At 46.0% G+C, this 22,274-nt stretch overlaps 1 protein-coding gene across 5 annotated transcripts in view; it reads left to right on the top strand.

Moving 5' to 3' along the window:
* Positions 1–22,274, top strand: part of NAXD (NAD(P)HX dehydratase) — a 359,272-nt gene that overhangs the window by 67,905 nt on the left and 269,093 nt on the right. The window contains exons 1-3 of one of the 5 annotated variants that reach the window (XM_069205113.1): positions 9,755–10,618; positions 10,903–11,563; positions 15,666–16,043. The exons of 3 other annotated variants lie outside the window; for them this stretch is intronic. In XM_069205113.1, the coding sequence (XP_069061214.1) occupies positions 10,987–11,563; positions 15,666–16,043 (955 nt within the window). In that variant the 5' untranslated portion in view covers positions 9,755–10,618; positions 10,903–10,986. Of the gene's footprint in view, positions 1–9,754; positions 10,619–10,902; positions 11,564–15,665; positions 16,044–22,274 lie in introns of those variants that run through there. One more of the 5 variants, XM_069205114.1, reaches the window with a different exon arrangement.

The raw sequence follows: 22,274 nt of genomic DNA on the forward strand, positions 1-22,274 counted from the left end.
CAAGAGGTAAAGACACTAGACCAAAGGGCACCCATTGATTTGAACATGTTAAAGGGCTTGATAGAGACTCTCACGAACATCTGTAGCTCGCAGTATGAGTAGCTACTATTCTCCACCATGTTTTCCCTAGCTTTTTTCAGAGCCTTCAGGGCTTCTGAGCTAATGGCAAAAGCAAGGAATGACACAGCGTATAGGGCACTAAGGGAGGGGGACTTCAAAATGGGGCATAATTTGGTTGAACTGACAGTGAGACATTCAAAATCATACCAGAAAGGAAAAGGTGCGGTAGTCAGTTTGACCAGATTGGGGGACACTAGGTACTGCCCGATAGAGCTGCTTGGGAAGGATTTGGCTTACCATCCCACATTACCAGTATACTTACTACTTCACCAGGGTGGAGAACCTCTCACCCAATTTCAATACCGAAGTGTCCTGAAGTGGGCACTTTCACAGGCGGGATACAAGGGACAGAAATGGTCAACCCATTCCTTTAGAATTGGGGCTGCCACGACTGCTTTTAAGGAAGGTTTGCCACCAAGGACAATTAAGCAGATTGGAAGGTGGCAGTCAAACAGATACAAAACTGTATGTTCGGACCGACACAGGGAAGGGGGGTCAGCGCAGCCCCCCCACCTCTTAAAGAAGATACTGTGACTTGTGGGGATATGAAGGTACTGAAAACCCATGCACTTGAAGTATAACCACCATTAATAAGTGTTCCTTTCATTACCACCAAATGAATAATATGTCTTTCTACAGAGGGAACTTTCTTCTGATTTGACTTGTGATACTCATAAATATCTATTGTTTTTTTCGTGTTTTTTCGTTTTTTCTTTTCTCCATTGGGTGAAGGGCATGACATACCTTACAATGTTTATAACTGTTCCCTCATTTTCTATTTCTGACATGACAAAGAGTATGTTGTGCTGATCTGGCTTATGGCCCGTGTGATCCCATGAAGCCCCTACTCAATCTGGGAGGGTAAGCATAATTTTTGTATACTTAAGCATGGCTGTGCGATCACATACACTACCACCGTGTGCCACACAGTTTGTTGTTCATTCTGCTTCGTTTGCCTCGAGAAAATTTCTTGGGATATAACTTATGTTTGATATTTGATATTTTTTCAGGGTGACGATTAGGAACTATACACTTGGTCACAATAGACTTGTGTAAGTGACTGACGATTACTTTTTTTGACTATTAGCAACACTATATAACAGCTAAATTTAGCTTTAAAATTGGAGAAGTTCTTTTACACTAGGTCCTGAAGAAGCGTCACTGGATCCATCCTGGACCACCGGGACGCGAAACATGTCGACCCCATTTTGAGGTAGGGTCTCACAGTGTCCTGACCCTACCATTAGACACGTAGTTTGAAAGTGGTTGAGCATTACCTCTACCTCACTTTCTCTGTTATTTTAACCTTGGCCTTTACCCTACACAAATAGAATAAAATCAGCATTTATCAAGGGTCCTGAGCCAATTTTATTTCTATTTTTCCATCTTTTTTTGAACTCTACCCTCTTCTTCCTCCCTACTCATTTGCGGGACAGTGAGGCATCATCGAAAAAGATCTCCGGCAAAGAGCCCCCCCTATGGGTGGTGCCCGTCAGACATTGCAGCGCCGGTCTGACGAGGAGCTTGTCCGATGATGAAGCATGACACCCATTTGGGTGTGTGAGGACTCTTGCTCCTATTAATTAGGATCCTAGAGTACTTTCCTTAGTTCACCCTGATCTCTTAGGAACAGTGTATCACTTTATAAGTCACATGTATTGGAGGGTATACACTGGACCTTTAATCCTCCTCATCCCCATTATTTTTGTTGGTATTCCCACCTCAACAATGGGATCAAAGGGTAATATCAATAAAGGTTATGTCAGAAAGTAGATACACTCCTTCGTGGCCAGAGCAGAACAGCGGGCCAGAGAGAGGAGTTGGAAATACGGTTTCAGTAACATTGAATTGAACTGGATAAGAAGCACAGGAATGAGATGGGCCATGCTGGAACCCAAGTTTCCCCAGCTTTCGGGGGGGGGGGGGAAGAGAGATTAGGCCAGACCTTCTGATAATCCATCTGGGGGTGTAATGATCTGACATCCTGTGGGAGGGTCCCCCTTTTGAAGGCCATATGACGGTCTGACCAGGATCACTACTTTAATGGGAGGCGGTGAGGTAGTCTGGTCAGAAATCATCCCACGTAGGGTGTGGCAGGGAGCTAGATCACATGCGGCCATTGATATGTCCAGACGTAGAATTAACTTGTCCCTGCAGAAATTCACAAAGCAGCATGGATTGGGTTTCATCAGGCATAGCCTACTTAGTAGGCATCTGAGCGGTAATTTCGCTCCTGATGGGGTACAATTCTCTGAAGTGGGTACAGACATTTTCCTCTTGAACATTAGGGGTGCCCTGGAGGGTGCGGGTGTATTTAAGAGGTAAGAGAGGGGAGCACAGGTGGGGGGGCCTCGGTTATCGCGAGGTGCCACCCCCGAGGCTTGGCGGAGTTACAGGGCGATCCTTAAGCTTCAAAACAACTAAAAGGCCTCCAGATAGTGAATCTTGGGGCCAAAAGCAATCCCTTAGGTCACTGGGAGTCTTTATGGTGGGCCCTGGGATGACGCCACAGTGCTTCTTAATCCCTCAAGGGACAGTTGAATCCTGATCAACTGTGGAGACTGGCCAGGGTTTCTCTCTGACTCATCAGGAGCATGACACAAAACTAAGAAGTGGGTGGGGGAGCCCACTGTAAATGAAGAAGCTGTAAAGATTCTAAGTGAGTAGGTGCTGAACCACCAACAAGATAGCTCTAGCTTTCTCAGGATGGGTGTCATCAGTTCAAGGAGCTCACCCTCGACACCTGGATCGCCCGTAAGCTAACCCAACCTGTGAATTTCAATAAACTTGCAGCATATTTTATCCACAGAGAGTGTCACTGTAATTTATTATTTCTGATGGATACAACTACCTGTGGATTCCTCACCTGATGAATACTCCCATGGCGCCAGCATTTGACGGAAATCTTCTTACTAGTCTCTGCACGTCGACGAGGACGTCACTTTAGCCCACGCGACGCCGTCTGACGTCATACAGGCAATAAGAAGTCCTCGCCGACGTGCCGATGACAGTTCCCTTTTTTCCGTGCATTCGAAACGGTTATCTTCGAGGGAGTTACTGTTACCTTCGTGGTTACAGTGTATTGTCTGCTGCGTAGTCTTCTCTGCGGTAACAATGTCTCAGAGGAAGTCGGGTTTCAAGCCCTGTCGAGAGTGTGGGGGCAAGATGTCAGTTACAGATCCTCACTCCGACTGTCTATGGTGTTTGAGCTCCGACCACGACGTCTCGACTTGCGATTCATGTCAACACATGAATCCGAAGGCCCTCAAAGAGCGCGAGGCCAAGTTATTCATGGCAAAGTCAAAGAAGAAGGAGAAACATCATAAGAAGTCTTCTTCGCCAAGGTCTCACCGGCGTCATCGAGACTCCCGGCGCCGTAGAGACTCACGACGCCACTCCAGCAAGGAGTCTCGTTCGAGGTCACCTTCGGCTCGGCGTCGGAGGACTTGGGAGGTCAGCCCCACGGTCACGCCGCATCCATCGACGCCGTTGCCCTCTCCGGCGTCACCGACTTCACCTGGTCAGGCGTCAGTGATTGAGGTGGTGCAGCCTCTTGTGTTTTCTCCGGCGTCGCAGACGTCGAGGCCGGCGTCGGGGTCGCCCTCGATCCAGGCACCCCAGTATCCGGCTTTTCCCACTCCTGGAGCCGATAGTACCGCGTTTCTTAATGCGATGTATACCATCTTTCAGCAGATGGCTCCAGGAGCTGCTCCGGCTGGTCCTTCGGGGCCCTTGGCCTTTTCGTTGGGTGATCCTGCGCCTCTTCGGCCGGCACCCTTTATGCCCTTTCTCCCTTTTGGGAATGTGGGCTCGGCGCCGGTGCCGGCGTCGGTGGCCGCTCCGGTGGCTTCGGATGTTTCGGCCCCGGAGGTTGCCCCTCCGTCGAAGTCAGGATTTTGCCCTGTGACTCCGGTTGGTCCATCGGCTCCTGCCTCGGCGCCGAAGCTGCCTGTGGCGCCGGACGCGGCGTCAGATGCTTCTGGAGATCGGCGCCGTTCTTCGACGTCGGCGGAGGCCATGTCGACTCCGCGTATCGAGGAGAGACTTCATTCGAGGAGGCGTGCTCTCCGTCTTTTAGAAGAGCAAGAGTACCAGCGAGTCCTAGAGGAGGGAGAGATTGAGGACTCTGGAGACGGACTGCATGGTCTGGATACAGCCAGTGGGCTGGACACTTCCCCTGAGTGGGACCTTTCATCTCCAGGGGAATATACGGAGGAGGCTGCTTCCTTTCATGCTGTGGTGAGGAAGGCAGCGAGCTTTTTGGACCTGCCTTTGCCGGTGGCAGAGGCAAAGCAGAATTTGCTGACAGAGGTATTGCATCCGGCCTCTGCTGCAGCTGAGCCTCTCTTGCCATTTAATGAGGCTTTGCTGGATCCGGTGTTGGAGGTGTGGAAGAAGCCGGTGTCTTCCTCGGCCGTTCATAGGGCTGTGGCCAGGAGGTATCGAGCTGCACCATCTGACCCTGGCTTTCTCTCTAGACACCCTACGCCGGAGAGCTTGGTGGTGCAAGCCTCCTGTTCCTCAAAGTCAGCGCCTGGTTCCTTCCCGACGGTGCCTGGAGACAGAGACTCCAAGAAACTGGATGCGCAGTCCAAGAAAATATTTTCGTCATGCAGTTTGGCGTTGAAGGCCACCAACGCCACGTGCATTCTGGGGAGGTACATCCATGCGCTGATGGATGATATTTCGTCTTCATTCACGGAGCTTCCCCAGGGTCTTTTGGATGTGGTCTCGGACGCCCAGGCTGCCGCGACCCAGATTATCCAGTCTGGGCTGGACACGACCGACTCGGTGGCCAGGGCGATGGGCACGGCTGTGGTGGCAAGAAGACAGGCCTGGCTCCGAAACTCAGGGTTCTCTGCGGATGTGCAGTCGACCCTGCTGGACCTCCCGTTTGATGGGGACAGACTGTTTGGAGCCAAGGCAGATTCAGCCTTGGAACGATTTAAGGAGAGCAGAGCCACAGCCAAATCGTTAGGACTGCAAGCTCCTTCTTCCTCTGCCTCTTCTAGAGTTTTCAGGAGGTTTCGGGGATTTGGGCGTGGCTCTTATTCCTCTTCCTTTCGGGGGAGGTTCCAGCAACCCGCCTCTTCCCTCCCCTATAGGTCATTTAGAGGGAGGGGGAGGGGTGGGGTCCGTACCAGAGGAGCCTCTCAACAGCACTCTGCCTCTTCCTCGTCCTCTGGAGGGGTGCAGCAGGGGAAGCAGCCTTAGGCTTCCACCGTCTCCCACTCACTCCTCTCCTGTAGGGGGAAGATTACAGCGTTTTCTCCACAAGTGGAAGTCTATCACAACGGACACTTGGGTTCTCGGCATTGTGGGAAAAGGCTACGCCCTTCCCTTTCGGGAGTTCCCGCCCCTCATCCCGCCCCGCCCATCTTATTGTTCAGAAGAACACCTCCTGTTGCTAGAACAGGAGGTTCAAGTCCTCCTTTCAAAGGGCGCGGTAGAGTTGGTCCCAGAGCAGGAAAAGGGTCGAGGTTGTTACTCAAGATACTTCCTGATTCCCAAAAAGGATGGTCAGTTGAGACCAATCCTGGATCTGAGGATCTTGAATTGGTTCCTCAAACAGGAAAAGTTCAAGATGCTGACCCTAGCACAGGTGCTTTTGGCGTTGAACAAGGAAGATTGGATGGTGTCTGTCGACTTGCAGGATGCTTACTTTCATATCCCGATACTCAAGTCGCACAGGAAGTATCTCCGGTTTGTGGTAGGGTCGCAGCATTATCAGTTTGCGGTCCTCCCGTTTGGTCTTACTTCAGCACCTCGAGTCTTCACAAAGGTGATGTCAGTGGTTGCGGCGGAGCTCAGAAGGAGGGGGATAGCAGTATTCCCTTACTTGGACGACTGGTTGATCAAAGCCAAGTCCCCGGAGCTTGTGTCGCATCATCTGCAGTCAACAACCCAGTTGTTGTTCGACCTGGGCTTTTCGGTGAACGTGCCCAAATCTCACCTGGAGCCCTCTCAGCGCCTCCTGTTCATAGGGGCAGTACTGGATACAACATTGAGTCGAGCCTTTCCTCCGCCTCAGCGGATTCAAGATATTCAGGAATTGGTTCCAATGTTTCGAAATGGAGCGGTAGTTCCAGTCCTCAAGGTCCTTCGTCTGCTCGGTCTGTTCGCCTCCTGCATTCTGTTGGTCACGCATGCTCGCTGGCACATGAGGGCTCTTCAGTGGTGCCTCCGAAGGCAGTGGTCTCAACACAAGGGAGATTTAGAAGGTACTGTCAAGATCTCCAGAGATGCTGCTGTGGAATTGAAGTGGTGGATTGCGGGCAACAATCTTTCACAGGGGAAGCCGTTCGCGCAGTCGCCACCAGTGGCCACGGTAATAACGGATGCCTCCACCCTAGGATGGGGAGCTCATCTGGGGGATCTGGAGATCAAAGGGCTTTGGTCTCCAGAGGAACAGGTGTTTCATATCAATCTGTTGGAGTTACGGGCTGTACGTTTGGCTCTCAAGGCCTTCCTCCCATCCCTTCGTGGTCAGTCGGTACAGGTCCTGACGGACAATACTACCACGATGTGGTACATAAACAAACAGGGAGGAGTAGGGTCGTACCTTCTCTGCAGAGAAGCTCTTCGGCTATGGTCCTGGGCAAAGGACCATCAGATTTGCTTGGTGGCAAATCATCTGGCCGGGGTCTTGAATGTACGTGCGGACAGTCTCAGTCGCCAATTCTCGGCAGACCACGAGTGGCGTCTCCATCCAGATCAAGTCTGTTTAATCTTCCAGATGTGGGGGTTTCCTCGGATAGATCTGTTTGCCACTCGGGAGAATGCGCATTGCCCGTTATTCTGCAGCCTCCAGTATCCGATGCAGGGAGCGTTGGGAGACGCGTTTCAGATAACCTGGTGCGACCAGTTGCTTTACGCGTTTCCCCCCATACCCTTGATTCCTCGAGTATTGAGGAAAATTCGCCAAGACCGGGCCCAAGTCATCTTAATAGCTCCGGATTGGCCAAGGAGGGTATGGTACTCCGACCTTCTCCAACTCTCACTGTGCCCTCCGCTCCGTCTCCCTCTCAGGGCAGACCTCCTCTCGCAGTCGCAGGGGCAGGTTTTACACCCCAACCTCCAGAGTCTGCACCTACATGCTTGGAGATTGAACGGGGCAACCTGAGTTCCTTCTCTCTCCCGCCTGATGTAGTGGATGTTATCTTAGCGGCCAGGCGACACTCCACTAAATCTATCTACGCTAATAGGTGGTCTAAATTTGTTATGTGGTGTGGAGAGAGACAGATGGATCCCTTACATGCTCATCTGTCACATGTTTTGTCTTTTGCACTGTCTCTAGCGCAGAAAGGTTGTGCAGTAGCTACCATTAAGGGTTATTTGTCGGCCTTGTCAGCCTTCATTTGTCTTCCAGACCAACCATCGTTATTTAAATCCCCTATTGTTCTCAGATTCTTGAAAGGTCTTCTGAATCAATATCCTCCAAAACCATTCGTTATGCCTCAATGGGATTTGTCCTTGGTCCTGACTTTCCTTATGGGGTCCCCTTTTGAGCCTATGCATTCTTGCCCCTTAAGGTATTTGGTTATTAAAACAGTATTCCTGGTAGCTATAACATCTGCAAGGAGAGTGAGTGAGTTGCAGGCCTTATCGGTTAAACCCCCTTATATAACGTTTTATGGGGATAAGGTGGTGTTGAGGACCAAGGCTGCTTTCCTTCCGAAGGTTGTTTCACCCTTCCATTTGGCTCAGACAATCACTTTGTCCACGTTTTATCCTCCGCCTCATCCTTCAAAGGAGGAAGAAAGACTACATCGCCTGGACCCAAAAAGGGCGTTGAGCTTCTATATCGACAGAATGAAGGATATCAGGCTGGAGGATCAGCTGTTTGTCGGATACGTGGGCAAGAGGAGAGGAAAGGCAGTCCACAAGAGAACACTCTCCAGGTGGGTTGTTCTTTGCATTAAAATCTGTTACTCTTTGGCAAAGAAGGATCCGCCTGAGGGCATTAGAGCTCACTCCACCAGAGCTAAGTCGGCCTCTTCGGCCTTGGCCAGGGGTGTTCCTGTGGTTGACATCTGCAAGGCCGCAACTTGGTCGTCCCTTCACACTTTTGTGAAACATTACTGTTTGGACTCTGAGGTCAGAAGGGACGGTCATTTTGCACGGTCAGTGCTGCAGGATTTCTTGGTTTGACCATTTAGGCACCCACCGCCGGGCGTGGTACTGCTTTGGGACTCTATTCATCAGGTGAGGAATCCACAGGTAGTTGTATCCATCAGAAGAACGAGTTACTTACCTTCGGTAACGACTTTTCTGGTGGATACATTAGCTACCTGTGGATTCCTCACGGTCCCACCCGCCTCCCCGTTGCCTTTTTGGTCTCTCCAAGCAATCCTTGAGTGTGCTCCTTTTGGTATTCAAAGTTGCAATACATTTTGCATGTATGATATTTGTATATATGTGTATATTTATATATAAATCTATATATATATTGGGTATATACATGGTTCGTATGTATAAATATATTTATTTGTTTAAAAAAAAAAAAAAAAAAAAAAAAAAAAAAAAGTTATATTAAATCTATAGCTATTTTATTGCAATGTTGTGTGATTTACAATATTAAGAGATGTTGCTTTGCTCTTTCATTGCATTGGGTTATTATTATTATTCTCATGCACGTAAAAAATGTTGGTACTGTCATCGGCACGTCGGCGAGGACTTCTTATTGCCTGTATGACGTCAGACGGCGTCGCGTGGGCTAAAGTGACGTCCTCGTCGACGTGCAGAGACTAGTAAGAAGATTTCCGTCAAATGCTGGCGCCATGGGAGTATTCATCAGGTGAGGAATCCACAGGTAGCTAATGTATCCACCAGAAAAGTCGTTACCGAAGGTAAGTAACTCGTTCGTTGCATGCATTGGGCGGTTTTAATTTCAAGGTCCTCTCATCCCTGAAGAGCTAAGGGTAGCAATGATATGTGCATGACATGTTTATTTAACCGGTTCCAGTTAAATAGATACCTTTCAACAGAAAGAAACGTTCCTTTTGGTTATCTGCGTGCCAGAGCAGGCGCTCTGCAGGGGGCAGTATGGTACATACATTATCACGGAGAAAATGTTCTGCGTTGTTAGGGTCGGATTTTCTCCTTAAACTGCACATCGTTTAAACGTACAAGCGGGATGGTCTCTCCTCCACATGTAACATTGTGAAACGATGGAGCCAGTACAACGGCAGGTTGCGCACTCCTCACTCAAAATGGCAGCTTATGTGATCCTCTTGTAGTTTGGTTTCGTGTTGTGCCGTTCCTCTCCTCGCACACTTCCCACGGCCAGCGTGGTCCAGGGTTGGCTGGTACTGTTGTGATTTTTCATCATCCCTGCTGGGAGTGCAGCCTACACTGCCAGCCTTTTCCCGGATTGGCCTCCTGGTCAGTTACCCGAGTGGATTGGTGCATAGTAGGTGGCAGGCGTTTTGCTGCACTGAAATACTTGGCAGCAGCGCCTCTGTTCTGTTCCCAGAGTCATCTTCAAAACTAAACCGAGAAACAGAAGTCCGACTGATTATACAAATAACTGGACTCAAACACGCAGCCCAGTCCAAAACCTGGTAGACTTGATCCAGTTGTTTTTTGACGTTTTATTTGCAGTTTCCCCTTTGCGTTATGTCGTGAATATGAAGCCCTCGATCTGTTTGTGCCCGGCATTTTCCCCTCCCCTGTTTTAGAGAGCCCATCCTCATGTTATCATCTCGGCAGGAATATAAATAAATTGTAGAAATTATTGCAAGGGGCAGGCGTAGGTGGTAGGAGTTTAAAAGGCAGCCTGCTGGTGGGACTGGAGAATCTATAGCTTAATCTGTCGAGTTGTATGAAAACTTGAAGGAGAGCTGGCTTTTAAGGGTGATGCGTGAAATGGGTGGCTTTTTGTACGCATTTTATTTTTTGATAAGAGGTATAGGGGGAATCCCGAGGTGGAGCACATAGAGAATTATACATTCATTAGTTCCTGATACGTAGAAGTACAGTTGACCTCTTTGAGTGCACCATTCGTTGATAAAATTCGTGGATAAAATATGGTATCAGCTGGTGGGTACAAAGATTTTAACAGGGTGGCGGATTTCAATATCACCGGGAGAAAGCAAAGATAAACTAATTGTTAAAATCCTATATTTTTAAATAGTTCTTCCTATTGGGTCTGTTTTTAAGTGACCTTATTTTATGCAAATAAAGGAACTAAGATCACAGCGAAATCAAACGTCTAGAGCAACATCACAGCATTTTGGTCGAGTCTGTTGGTTCGACAGTCTACAGTTTGAGTCCCAGACAAATGAGAAAAAGAAGCAAGTTAATGCTACTGATTACCAATACGCCACCACCCTCCTAGCCTCACTGCTTCAGTCAAGCAAAACTGCGTAATAATTTTTCCTTGTGCTTTGCTTCGCTAGGTGTCCAGTCATTTGGTGTGGGTGGCAGAGAAGAAGAGGCGTGACAGCAAGCAAGGCAATCATGATCGTGGCGCGGAGGGTTGTTGTGGCACATGCCGGTAACTTGTTTTCTAAATAACACGTGCTGCCGGTGTAGTTTTGAGGCTTTTGTAGGAGTGTAACTTAGAGCTGTTTCTATTACTTTGCCCAGTGCGTAGCAGTGCAACAGCTAGTAGTCGAGAGTGCTTACTAAGAAAAAGTATAATGTTGGAAGTCAGAGTAGGCACTACCTGAAATGGGAATACAGATGTGCAGGCGCTCACAATTCCATGGTAAATGTTTTCTACTAAGAAGTGCTGATAATCTCATGTTACACATATTTCATCTCTGTTGATAAGTGTAGGTCCTCTCCCTATGAATTAAAGAAGTGCATCTACTCGCTAGCTGACGGCACCTACCTATCTGAAGCACTTTTGGTAGGAGGAGGATGATGATCGCCAACACACGTGGTTTCCTGTGGTCGGACCTCGAGACCCGTGCTCTGCTAGATATTTGGGGTGAAGCAGATGTACAGACTGCTCTAGATGGAAATTTCCGCAACAGCCATGTGTATCGGGATGTTGCTTTCCGGCTTGCAGACATGGGCTTTGATCGGACTCCAGAGCAATGCCGAATCCGAATTAAAGGCCTGAAGCGGCAGTATCATCAGGCGAGGGAAGGTACTAAGAATAACGGAAATGCACGCAATAGTTGCAAATACTATGATCAGATGGATCGGATTCTTTCCACTCGTACCTCTCCCACCCCACCAACCTCCTCAGTCTCCGTGTCAGTGCCCCAAGATCCATTTCTCCGGTCAATGGAAGGCACAGTGATGGAGGAAGGACCCGCCGACGAAGATGAGGAGGCGAACAAGCAGAAGCAACCAGGATGTACTGGCATAGGTTCCTCTCTGGAACACTGTGGCGAAGACTCTGGGGAGTGCTCCTCATTCACGGAAGGTCCCATTAAAGTGGAATGCCCACCCTTCACTGGACCACCACCGACCCTGCACCCAGGACATGGTAAGTGTGCATGCAATATTAATTTGCATTTTGTACATATGGAAGGGCGGGAGGTGTACCACTGCATGCATATAAGTTATGCTTAATTATGCTCCCTTTTACACTTTTCAATGCCTGTAGCATGCAAATTATTATATAGGCCCCTTTTCAAATCAGAAATCCAGAAATCCATGTGAGTGAAACTTGGAATGAAAAAATAGTCTATCTTTATTTATTGAATTTTTTTATAGCTCTCACCTAACTAGACAGAGTGCTATACAAGTAATACGAATTGTGTTGAGTCAGGCAGAAGACTGGAGCGAAGTAACATAATGCTAAGAATTGCAATAGTTACAATCATGGATATAGTAACAGGCAGCAATACATTTAAGGTGGAAAGTAAAATGGTAGAGACAGTTATGAAACGAAACCTGACCTACAGGCCTAGCTAAGTTGGTTGTAATGGTTGTAGATCTCATTAGGATTACTTTGAATTCTGTGAAGGAAGTTGAAGGAAGTAGACCTGCCAGTGTTTGTTGGGGTGGACTTAGATATTTTTGTAGCATTGAATGAGAAGGAGCTCTTTTATGTTATCGGGAATTTCCAGTCCTAGTGAAGATTTACCCTCGTGTTCTGTTTCTTCCACAAATGCCCTTTTGCTTCTCCAGAAATAAGTTTGTTTGCCAGATAGTTGGAGGTGTTCACATGCATTGGCTTTTGTGCACAGCAGGCAATTGTATGTATGCTTCTTGCTTCAAGTGATAGCTTTTTCACTGAGCCCAGGACTGGGTTGACCTTGTCAAATTTCTTTGTATTAGTGGCGCGTTTGAAGGCAGGGTGTAGGGCAGATTTCAGTGGTGCACGACTTTAGAGGCTTTCCAGTACAACATTCTTAATTGTTAACATTGTTTAAATAGCTATGAGTGAGCTAAGTTTCTTTTAGATCATCTTTGTTAAGAACTTTTCTAATGTTGATTTAAATGTTCTTCTCCTGTGTTTCATGTGCAGTAAGACTGACTCCGGTCCACTTCTCAAGGTTGTTTATTTGTATTACAAGTGTAACACATAATCAACGTTCAGTACGATGAGCCATCAGTAATTGAGTGTGTCTTGACGCTTCACATTATACTTTCCGTATTACATGCAAGTTCCATTTTAGGAAAACAGGTTAAGGAAGCAGAACAGAACACAACTGTTAATATATCACTGTTAGTTGGTAATTGACACTTTTTGCTAATAGCTTGAGGAAGGCATCCAGATTTAGTTTAGATTGCAGGATGAAGCCCAGTCACTTTGCAGAAGTGAAATGTTTGGGTGTCATGCCAAACTGTTAAGGTGATCAGTCCAGTCTTTAGAAAATTGTCAGTTGGAGTTACAGGGAGAGGGTGACAAATTCTGTTTTTTTTGATCGGTTGTATTAGTTTTATGTGTTTATCCTGGTCTCGAATTCAGAGATGCAGATGAGAAATGTTTATAAACGTTTAGGATAATTAATTTTTAGGTGTAGCTGGTTTTCATCTTCATATTGATGAAGGAAGACACTGTGCTTTTATGTAAAGACACATTGTTTTTGGCATACAGGTTGTTGAATAGTTAGTAAGCTAGGATAAGGCCCTATGGCACTCCAGAGGTTGAAGGAATGGGCATTGTACATAGGGTACCAATATTAGTTTGCTGGAATCTGTTGTTGAATCAGGATTTTAACCGTTTAATTATTGTGTCTTCAAGAGTGATTCAATTTTGTATGGGTTTGAAAAGGATGTGCATGGTCAATGATGTCCAATACTGAGGATACATTCAGTATTGCAAGGAGGCAAGAGTTTCCAAATTCAGCTATTTTGAGTGTGCCATCCCTTCTCTCCACAACCTGATTGAAAAGGTAGTAAGAATAATATATACAGTTAGTTAAACTGCAGTATATATCTTTAAGTATTTTTGCTAGATAAGGAAGGTGGTAGATTTGAAGTTTAGTTTAGTTCTGGTTTCAGTTTAGTTGTCAGCGACTGCATTTTTCAGAAGGGGCTTTAATAGGTTCATCTTAAGAGGCTCCAATACACTATTTCTTTATAGGATAGGTTAATGAAGATACGCCAGAGTGGGATGAGAGTGTTCTTACGCTTTTTTTGCCATGGTTCATAGGATGTGATCAGATTTGGTCTCAATCAAGGCTTTTTACATAGTTTCTCTTATAATTGAAGGAAAGAGATCAATTTGATTTCCTTTTCACATTCTACTATGGTAAATTGGTTCTCTGTATTAGTAAGGAGAGTGAGTTTATTTAATTTGTAAGAGTTGTGACATTGATGGAGGGGTAACTTGGAAATTCGTCACATCTGGATTTGCCAAATTGTAGGGTATTTTGTGTTGCTGATTCTTACAAAATACTCAAAACATTTAGGCCAACGTTTTGCACATAGTAGTTTTCTTTGAAGAAGGTGGTTTTGGCCTTGTAGCAAAGCTTTTTTTTGTAGCTGTGTTTTTGGATGTGAGGGTTTTAAAGGAAACATTTGATTTATTTTCCCTCCATTTGTACTGTTCTGGTAATTTTCTTTTATGATTTTATCTGTGATGTGTACCAGTGGGCATCTTTTCCTTATCTTTCTTGTTTCTGTAGTGTAAGGAGCATTTGCATCCAGAATATAGAAGATGCTAATTTAGTATTCTCAATTAAGTAACTATCATAGGTCTGCAACTTTCGTGCAGTGCATTGGGTATAAAGTTTATCAGGTCCGGTAATAAAATTGAGTTTCTGTTATTTAGATCTTTAGTTGCCCTCATTGTTTTTGGCGAGTGAGTTGTTTGTTTTCCGAATTGTGGGTTGAATGACAAGAGTTACAAATATATGGAGCAATCACCTCGAAGAGGATAATTCGCTTGTAGTATTCCTTGCCTACAGTTGTGGTTTACTATAGTTCATCCATAGCCAACTATGGTTACTATAATTCTTCTGGGTTCCTTTATTGTATTCTGCTCTGCCCGTCTGTTTTAGAATATTCATCCTCACCATACGGACTTTGCTAAATATGTGAGACTCTCAGAAACTACTACTATGGCATTTTGCTTGGCCAAACCCGTGTTTTCACTTGAGTTGACGTTTTCAGCAAGTTATGCATATGAGCCTATCTGATCTGAAAGACCCGTCTCTCAACTTGTGTCTTTGCAAGTCTCAGTCTGGCAGCATTGTCTAACACAGCATATTCCCAGCCCAAGGTTGCAAAGGAAATCCCGCTAGACTGACATGTTATCCCGCATGTCTGAGTTAATGCACCTATGCTTTCTAGAGGGAACTGAAAAGTTTCTTGACACAACAACTCGGTAGTTGAAAGGCAGGAAAAAAAAGAAGGCTTCGTTGTCCTTACCTTTAAAAGGGACAACTTTCCCAGATGATGATGTGCGGATAGAATGTGGTCAGGAGATCTAGTTATGCAGTTTTCAGAGCAATCTTTATTACTGGCTATACACATTTGTTGGTAATGTAGTACCACATCCTATGAACTATTTAAGACTCACTTGTACAGCCAGTTGACTAGCATTGGAATGCCTCCACCTTTTAAGGAGAGCTACGCTCACCAGAGCGAGCCCAAGCTGTGAAGCAAAGTCAGCGATATGCAGCCCATTACTCTTACAATGGGCCCTTGACTCAGACCAATAGTGTACTAGCTATCAGCATGCAAGTGGCATTGTGCAGCATCAACAAGCGAAAGTGTGCGAAGTCTCAACTTTGTACACTTTGTCCTATCTTAATGAAGTAAACCAATTATTTTTATTCTTCTCAATGTTTTGAATCTTTTGTGTGAATGTGATGCACAGTCATTGATTGACCTTCCATCTGCTAGATAAATCATCATCCAATGGAGCTGTGGTGGTGAATTTTAAGCAAGTTGAATATATACCTCCTTTTTGGCTAAATAGTCGTTGGCAAGCCATACATTTCCAGTAGTTAGTATATGCTGGATGAATTATATTCAGTTGTCTGTGTGTGTGAGATGGTTGAGATTTGTTTAAATGTACTTTAAATGTTAATTTGGTTTACTTTTTCACTGAACCTCCTTCTTATTGGACAGAGTTATTTTTACATACTCGTGCATTTTCCGCTGTACAATAAAATTACATTTTTTTTTAGGTTTTAAACAATTCAGTTCTCAAAGCAGCTCACCATCTTCCCAGCGAAAACGGTTAAAGAAATGCCACGCAAATCTGACTGTAAACAAACTGATGGAAAAATTCCTTCAACAAAGTGTTAATTTTGAAGAGAAGTTTTACAACTATGAGGAGCAGAGGCTCAAAATTGAAGATAAGAGCCGGGAGGCTGAGCACGCTCGTGAAATTCAGATTCTGCAAATGCTGGGACAAATGTTGGCAGGGATTTCTTCTACCTCTCACAGATCACAGTCCAAGGCATCAAGTCCACCAGCACCTCGACCCCCATGGAGGGGAATTCATCGATCGCTTGGAGATGTGCGTTCCAGCACTTTGACAGCACAGTTTCCACCATCTATAGGTACAGCATCCTCGTGGTTGCATCTCATACGTTCCACACCTTTAACAGATCGGTGAAATTTGAGCAATGGCTGAAAGGGTGTTGTAAGTCTGTTCAGTAAGTTTTGTCTGTTTAAGTCAATTGTATTGTGGAAAGCAGAGGTGGGTTTTTCCTACATGCATTCTACACCACTGTGACTTGTTAATGCATTTTAGTTTCTCAGCGTTTCTTTAACATCAAACCCAGATATATACCATCTCATTTCTGTGCTCAAACAATGTGAGTCTGCGAATGCATATTTTCGAAGAGGCACGTGAGGATCTGCAGATTTGACGCAGCACTATGGTTAGGTTCGCATTTCACACGTACAAAACCATAGAAATTCAACAGTTATAGTTATACTTATGTTAAGAAACTATAACTGGTACCGCAAAGTAACTTAAGGCCACAAGTTATAGTTTCTTCACACATCTAGACCTACATACATACCAGTAGGGGTTGCCACTTGGTAGTTATAGTAAGGACCACATTTTGATAGAAAATTGATTTTTTTGGGTTTGATACTAATTTTAGCGCGTTCAGAATTTATGTATAGATCATATTGCAGAGGATCATTGGAACTGGTAGATCTAAATATAAGAAATGAAAGGCTGCCACCACATCAACACAGGTGTGGGGACAGATATTTTAGGACTCAAGTACTCAGTCCCCTTTTCTTAATACAGGTAAAAAAAAAAGCCCATATGGGGCGCACAGTATGGATACCTGGGGCACAAAAACATAATTCTTTTTTTCTTGGGGACAGCGGATCTGCAGTCCTTAAAAAAAAAAAAAAAAAACCAGCACCACCTGCTGTGCTTTTCAAAAATACCCCCCCCTGGTCAGCTGGGGAAAGGGGGCATGCTGTCCCTTCTCAACAGGCATTAAGAAGGCCCCAGGGATCCCATCTACCTTGGCCGAGTTTTAATTTTAGGAGATTGGGGCATGCGGCTCCCATCCCTGAGCCTCATAAGGGCCACAGTGACCTTATCCCCCAGGGCTGAGTTTTACATTTTGGTGAGGGTGCATGCAGTTCACCTACCATGTGCATGGGTGCTGGGGACCCCATCACCCAAGACACTAGTGTTACCTGCCTGGGAGAGTTTGGGCAGGGAATACAAACTTTATTCCCTGCCCGCACTCTACTGAGCAGGGAACAAAGCGGCGGGAGCAAGAGAGAATGGGTGCAGTTTGAAGAGCCGGCATGTGGCTCCCTGACCTGCGCCAACTCAAAAAACAAACAAAAAAAATTGTGGGTACTCCAGGTCATCGGTGCACCCACTGTAAAAAATGCAATTGCTGGCTCCTGCTGGCACCACAATGGGTGCTGACTGGAGAGCCAGCAAAGGCCACGGGAGCAATAGGGCTCCCCTATAGAACCAACAATGCTTATGTTGTGGGCACACCCTGGGTGGGCTCTGGGGCAACCACTGTAAAAAAAAAAAAAATGCCAGCACCCGGTATTGCTGTTGGCTGGGAAGCAGGTGCTGTGGGGGGCCTTGGGTCTCTGTCCACGGCCCCCAACATTTGCCAGGTCGTGGACGCCCGGGTGGGCACCGGTGCACCCATAAAAAATAAAACAAAAAGAATAATAAATGAGCTGTGGGAACCATTCATTTATTATTCACTGCTCAGTGCAAGGAGCACCACATAATGCCCTGCGAGGAAGTTTTTAAAACTATATTTTGTTTCCTGGTGGTGCCTTTCGAAGGGTTAGAGGCGCCACCAGCCCTTTTTAGGGTCGAGCCTGCGTTGCATGCGCTCGCGCATGCGTATCGCAGCGAGACTCTTTTGTATTTAGAAAAGGGCTGGGAGCCCTGTCAACTTCACGTCAGTGTTTTTAATTGGTTCGTGGGCTTCCCTAATAAAATCTGCTTGCTTTCATTAGTCGAAGGCAGGCATAACTCATTCCTTTTCTGGTGGCTAGCCCTCCTCGAGCGCAGGCTCGCTGTTTTCCATCGGGCTCGTGGACTTCTTTTTCTCTAATTTACGAGTGCGATCTCGCTTGGCAGAAGTCGAGCGTTTTACATAGTTAATTTAAATTTTTCGGGTTATGTACATAAATGCACTTTTGCCCGATAGGTGAAAAGTCGGGTTAGGAGTTTACAACGCGATCAGCTCTAACATGAGCAAACGCGAGACCCGTTGCATTGTAAATGCTTGTTTTTAATGTTTTGGAGTGCTAGAAGAAGCACAGCTGTCCCCCAGCAACATTAAAAAAGGAACACAGTAACCCTTATGGGTCATGAATCCATGACTTACCGTATTGTTTTAGAACACTGGAACTGTATGTTCTTCCCCTATGGTTGGTTTTATGGCTGCACTTGTGGCCTAAAAATGTTTTTAAAAAGACTCAGGCGTACTTGTTTTTTTAAACATTTTAGTAAAAATATTTTGAGACAGTCACTGTTATTATTATTATTATTATTATACATTGCAATGTATGAATTTATGAAATATACATTTGATTAGAGGTATTGGTGACTTTTTGACAAAGCAAATTGCCTGTTTTATATTTTTTGATGTGCTGACACCAAGGATCCTCATTGAGTCCCACACTGTTCAACGTATACATGAGCCCTGTCGCTGCTATTGTCAGAAGCCACGGTATGAACATCGTGTCATATGCCAATGACACAAAACTCCTCATTTCCCTCACCAAAGACCCGGACACGGGCAAAAGGAACTTCTACTGAGGAATGGAAGCTGTCGCTACCTGGATGATAGAAAGCTGCCTCAAGCTCAACCCCGACAAGGCTGAGCTCATCACCTTCGAAAATGCCACCTCAGCTTGGGACGACTCCTGGTGGCCCACATCCCTCAGCACCCCCCATGCACTGACTGAGCACGCCACAACTTAGGAACCATCCTCGATTCCTTCCTATCCATGACCCGCCAGGTAAACTCTGTTGCCTCCTCCTGCTGGCACACACTCCGCAAACTTTGTAAGATCTTCAGATGGATCCCAGCAGTCTGTCGCAGGACAGTCACCAACGCCTAAGTCACTAGCAAAGAACACCCCCTGCACCTCAACCAGGAACATCAGAAAAACTACAACTCATCCAGAACGTTGCCGCCAGACTCATTCTGGACCTACCTCGCCAAGAACACATCTCCCAACACTTGAGGACCCTCCACTGGCTACCGGTCGCAAAGCGAATTGCTTTCAAGCTTCTCACCCACCGTACAAGGCCATACACAATGCAGGACCAGCCTTCCCGAACCACTGCGTCTCTTTCCACACCCGCCAGATCCCTCAGCTTTGCCCAGATGGCCCTGGCCACCATCCCTCGCATATGCAAAACCACCGCCGGAGGACGTTCCTTCACTTACCTCTCCCTGCACCCCAGACAAAGCCCATCCCTCACCATCTTCAGAAAGAACCTCAAGATGTGGCTCTTCGGATGAGGCCCCCCCCAACCCCCCCAGCGCCTTGAGACCCTCAGAGGTGAGTAGCCACAGTTTACAAATACTGATTGATTGATTGATTAAGCCAGTAGGCCCAGTCACTTTTTATATTCTGGTGTTTTGGGCCTTTGACAAAGCCAGTAGGTCTGCCTTACTTATAATATCACCCTTTATATTGTTACATGACATAGCCAACTGTGGGTGGTGAAGGGGTGGGTGTAGAGCCTGTCTGCATCCCCCCCCACAGTGCACGGCCAAATACCATGCATGGCTTGGGCATAGGGTCTGGCATTTGGCAAGGGCACTGCGCTCAACCCCACGCTGCTCAAGGTGATGGATATCTTTCTTTATGTTAAAGAAACCAAAGAAATTCACAGAAAAAATGTAAAGAATAAAGTGAGGTTATTGTACACGGAACCCTCAGGGTGTATATGCCACCTCCTAGAAGAGATTTCTCTAGAAGAATGTGCATTGCAGGCAGAGCAAGGCTGACCCTGTACCACAGAAGATGTTGGATTTTGTATCCAAGAAGAGACATTAAAAGTAGAGCAAAGGGCTTAGAAACTGCTCTGCTACCAAAATCCCTTCTGGTCAATGGGGCCCTCAATTCAGGAGCCTTTCCCTTCCAAATGGAGGTTACTCTCACTTGGCTGTACGCAAAATGTGCAAGTAGTACCTGGTATCCACAACCGGCCAGATGGTGGAGTAAACTCAAAGGCTGAAATATCTCAATTGTTTAGGTCATCCTAGTTGCCATACCCTTAATTTATCATTTCCAAACACCAGAACCTCAGCTCTTTCCCCATTAAGTTTGAGTTAGCTCCTCGACATCCAATCTGTAACATCATTGAAGCACGCATTAAGTTGAGAGGTAGCACTGCTAGTCTGTGAGGTAAGAGCCAGGATGATTTGCGTGTCATCTAGCGCTAGGCCAAGGGATTGTACAATCTCTGCTAGCAGATGAACATGTAAATTGAATAATAATGTAGTGCTCAAGGATGAGCCTTGAGGCACCCTATTATGTAGTGGGTGGATAGATGAGAAGCAGGAGACTTTGCTCACCTGAAAAACTCTGTCCCCTTAGAATGTATTCAGCCACCTTAGCGCGTGCCCTCTGATTCCTATTTCCTCCGTTCTCTGAAGGAGGAGTGGGTGTGACACTGTGTCAAAGTCGGCACTTAGATCCATCATCATCATGGCAGCTGCATCACCTTGCTGTAAAATTGCTCGAATTTCGTTTGTGGCCACTGGTGGCTCAGTTTCTGTATGGCTACCTGTTCTAAAGCCTGTTTGAATAGAGTGCAAATGCCTTGCTCTTCTATAGAAGTGGAGAGGTACTGATTTACATGTTTTTCTAAAACCTTGGTTATAAATGGTAGCAAGGAGATGAACCTGTAGTTTATGTGCCACAGGAGGGTTATCATCCGCGTTTTTTAATAAAGGTTTTATTATTGACAGTTTCCAGGTTTGGAGAATACAGTATGTTAATAATGAATGGTTAAACATTTCCATCAGGATGATAAGCAGGGTCTCTCCCCCTCCACCCCCTCACTAGAACATCCGAGGGAGTGGGGGTCTAGTGGGAACCTGATTTAACAGATTTTATTATATTTTGTACCTCATCCACACTCATTAAATGAAACTCTGATAGAACTGTTACCTGCCATTTCTTAGTTAAGGCTGTAGCACCCTGCGGAATGGACAATGCCGTGGGGGTTGGAAGGTGATGGGAGGATACTTTCAAAAAGTCTAACCACTGGCAGTCAATCAAGGCAGTATGCCAACTTGTCTTTCTTTTGCCTACCATGCCCCCTCAGATCAGACCCAGCCATATGCAAATCCTGACCCTGCTCTAATAGGAACAGTCCAGTCCGAACTGCCAAATGAAGTTCTCTTTGAACCACAGCCAAAGCAACCCAAGACCGGTTCTCAAGTCAGTGACACAGATGAAAAGAACAATGGTGGGATGCTACCCCAAGCGAATGCCAGTGGTTAGACCAATTGTAAGCTTTCCTCCCATCACCTTTTTTTGTTTTAAGTACTGCTCTAAGTGGCCTGGGTATGCCCAGACGTGGGTCCTGTTCTCACTGCAATACTGGCTTGGCCCGTTTCTTTTAATTTTATGATTCATCTTTTGCCCTTTTCATTTAGTTAAACTTGCTTTCCCAGTATTATCTGGCTCAGGGGAGCCTGAACTAAGTATTAGGAGTTGTTAAACTCTAATTTTTTGTTTTAGTTTGCCCAGTGCTTTTAAATCTCCAATGCTGACTAGAACTCAGCGATTGGTTCACGCCCCTGGCAACGCCCTATGACGAAGGTGAAATTCAGCTGTAGAACGCATTCATTTAAGGTCTACACTAAGGTGCTCTGCCATACTGGACCCATTTTAAACTCCTTTTAGGATACTGGCTCTCCATGTTAACGAGGTGCCTGGCTCCTAACCAACCTGCATGCTATACAGGCTTGGCACGTTTCTTTTAATTTTGTGATTTGTGTTGTGCACTTTTTATTTAGTTAAACATGCCTTCCCAGCATTTACCTGGCTCAGGGGAGCCTGAACCAGGTGTTAGGAGTTGCTGTACTCCGGTTTTGTATTTTAGTTTGCCGAATCCTTTTAAATCTCTTACGCTGACTGGAGATCAGCGATTGGTTCACGCCCTCGTCCACGCCCCATGCTGGCTGTGAAATTCAACTGCAGAGAGTGTTCACGCATAAGGCAAGCCCTCATGGGCCCGTATGCGGCTGGCCTGCGCCAGGACCCCTGCCCAATATTTGTCTTATTCTAGAGAATCTCTTCTTTAATTG

Source organism: Pleurodeles waltl, chromosome 8 (genome assembly GCF_031143425.1).
Source record: "Pleurodeles waltl isolate 20211129_DDA chromosome 8, aPleWal1.hap1.20221129, whole genome shotgun sequence".
In the NCBI taxonomy this organism is placed as follows: domain Eukaryota; kingdom Metazoa; phylum Chordata; class Amphibia; order Caudata; family Salamandridae; genus Pleurodeles; species Pleurodeles waltl.